This window comes from Plectropomus leopardus, unplaced genomic scaffold (assembly GCF_008729295.1).
Source record: "Plectropomus leopardus isolate mb unplaced genomic scaffold, YSFRI_Pleo_2.0 unplaced_scaffold12830, whole genome shotgun sequence".
In the NCBI taxonomy this organism is placed as follows: domain Eukaryota; kingdom Metazoa; phylum Chordata; class Actinopteri; order Perciformes; family Serranidae; genus Plectropomus; species Plectropomus leopardus.
The window spans coordinates 1-1690 of NW_024613649.1; the positions used below are offsets into that span (position 1 = coordinate 1).

Consider the following 1690-nt stretch of genomic DNA (forward strand, 5'->3'; position numbering starts at 1 on the left):
TGGAAAATGGCCTCTGGTACACCTTACAGGCATCAGCAGAAAAAAGCTCCTTGCCTTAAAAAACAAAACATGCTTGCATTACTGGAGGTAGATTAAGCACCAGAATATAAATTTGCAGCAGTTACTCTGCTGACTTATGCAAATCAGAAGTTATCAAAAACTATTTTAACAAACAATCGATAAGAAAGGAACCTAACATGAGCCAGATGAGGACAACCTTTTGGTTTTCCATGTTTATTCATATTGTCCAAAACACACAAACTGCAAAAGGACAACTCTCAAATACTAGTCATCAAATACAAAATGTAAAAATAATGCACATTTCCATTCCTCACAAAAAAATTTTCAGTGCGAATTTAACTATGAAAACTTCTTCAGAGAAAAATAGATTTCTTCTTTCTTTACATAAATTTACAGACACAAAATCATGTATTAAAAATCAAGTAGAAACAGCAGCTATGAATATTCAAGATGTTGTGTTTTTCATCTGGAAACCATGTAATGGAAACCTTGGTTCTTCCTCATCATCTGTTGCTGCTCTGGTCGACGTCTCTGGTTCACATGAAGCGGTTCTTGTGAGCTCATGACGATGTCCACAGATATTGGAAATGAAAAACGATCCATCATCTGTGCTATCTTCTCCTGTGAAACACTGTGTTTGTTCCTCCTGGAGGGAAAACAGTGCAGTTTGGTAATGTCACTGTTTCTATGTGTTTTTCAAAGGCTGCACTAATATGTACATACAACATGATAATTGGGAAATCATACTTCTCCAGCTCATATGGATCAAACTTCCAGCTGGTGTCGGGTTCACAAAAGTCCACTTTGTATCCTCTCTCCAAGGCCTGTTAAGACAGTTGGAAATTTATGCATTTTTTTAAAGATATGTTGGGGGCTTTTAAGGCCTTTACTTGATAGGAAAGCTGGAGAGATAACAGGAAATGGTGATGAGAGAGAGTGGAGATGACATGCAGCAAAGGGCCGCTGGTTGGACTTGACCCCGGGGCTGCTGAACATGGAGCAGGGGCTCTACCAACTGAGCTACTAGTGTTCCCCGACAGTTAGAAATTTGATTAGGGTATAGGAAGGTGGTGTGGTACATAAAACACTCATTTGTATGTAAAATTGCATACCCACCATTTGGACATATGGCTTCATTTCCCAAGATTGGATGTTTGTATTGTCTATAATGATGGGAGAGCGGCCATCATGCATAGCATCTTTTGCTGAAAGAAAATTAAACACAAATTGTTAAAAAACACAAATTGTTAAACACAAAAAAAGACTGAAATCATTACTGTCATCCTTCTAAGAAAAATTGTTGCTTTCATAATACATCAATTCCCTTAGCTAAAGGACGCCTAATAGTGTGGTTACAAAAAAACAATTTATAGCTTTGATACAATAGCTTAAAAAAAAATTCAATACCACTGTCAATACCACAGAGAAAAAAATGACAGGGCATACAATTTAAATATTTTTGGTAAAAAATAAATGTAACAAGGCTCTAACGTGACAAAAATTACTTTTCTTTTTTTAAGTTAGTTGCAGAGAAAAGCATTACTGTAGTAAAAATTATGAATAAATCTTTTAATTACTGAAAACAATATTCTTGCGGGAGAGCAGGTTCAAAAGCCTCTGAGACTGTCAACATTCAAAATGCAATAAAGTAAAAAACCTATGTTTTTTT

At 35.8% G+C, this 1690-nt stretch overlaps 1 protein-coding gene across 1 annotated transcript; it reads right to left on the minus strand.

Annotated features, from left to right (window-relative positions):
* Window positions 1–218: 218 nt before the first annotated feature.
* Window positions 219–1266, minus strand: LOC121963848 (NEDD4-binding protein 2-like 2). The gene is made up of 3 exons (XM_042514089.1): window positions 1138–1266; window positions 769–845; window positions 219–667 (listed from the first exon to the last, which is right to left on the minus strand). The coding sequence occupies exons 1-3, from the start codon at window positions 1213–1215 to the stop codon at window positions 484–486; spliced, it is 339 nt and encodes a 112-aa protein (XP_042370023.1). The 5' UTR covers window positions 1216–1266; the 3' UTR covers window positions 219–483.
* Window positions 1267–1690: the final 424 nt, after the last annotated feature.

Excerpts from the sequence above, each read along its gene's own strand:
- LOC121963848 (XM_042514089.1), bottom strand. The coding sequence starts at position 1,215 with ATGCATGATGGCCGCTCTCCCATCATTATAGACAATACAAACATCCAA. Across the intron at positions 846-1,137 it reads TGAAGCCATATGTCCAAATG|GCCTTGGAGAGAGGATACAA; the intron begins GTGGGTATGCAA and ends CTGTCTTAACAG. Across the intron at positions 668-768 it reads GATCCATATGAGCTGGAGAA|GAGGAACAAACACAGTGTTT; the intron begins GTATGATTTCCC and ends TTTTCCCTCCAG.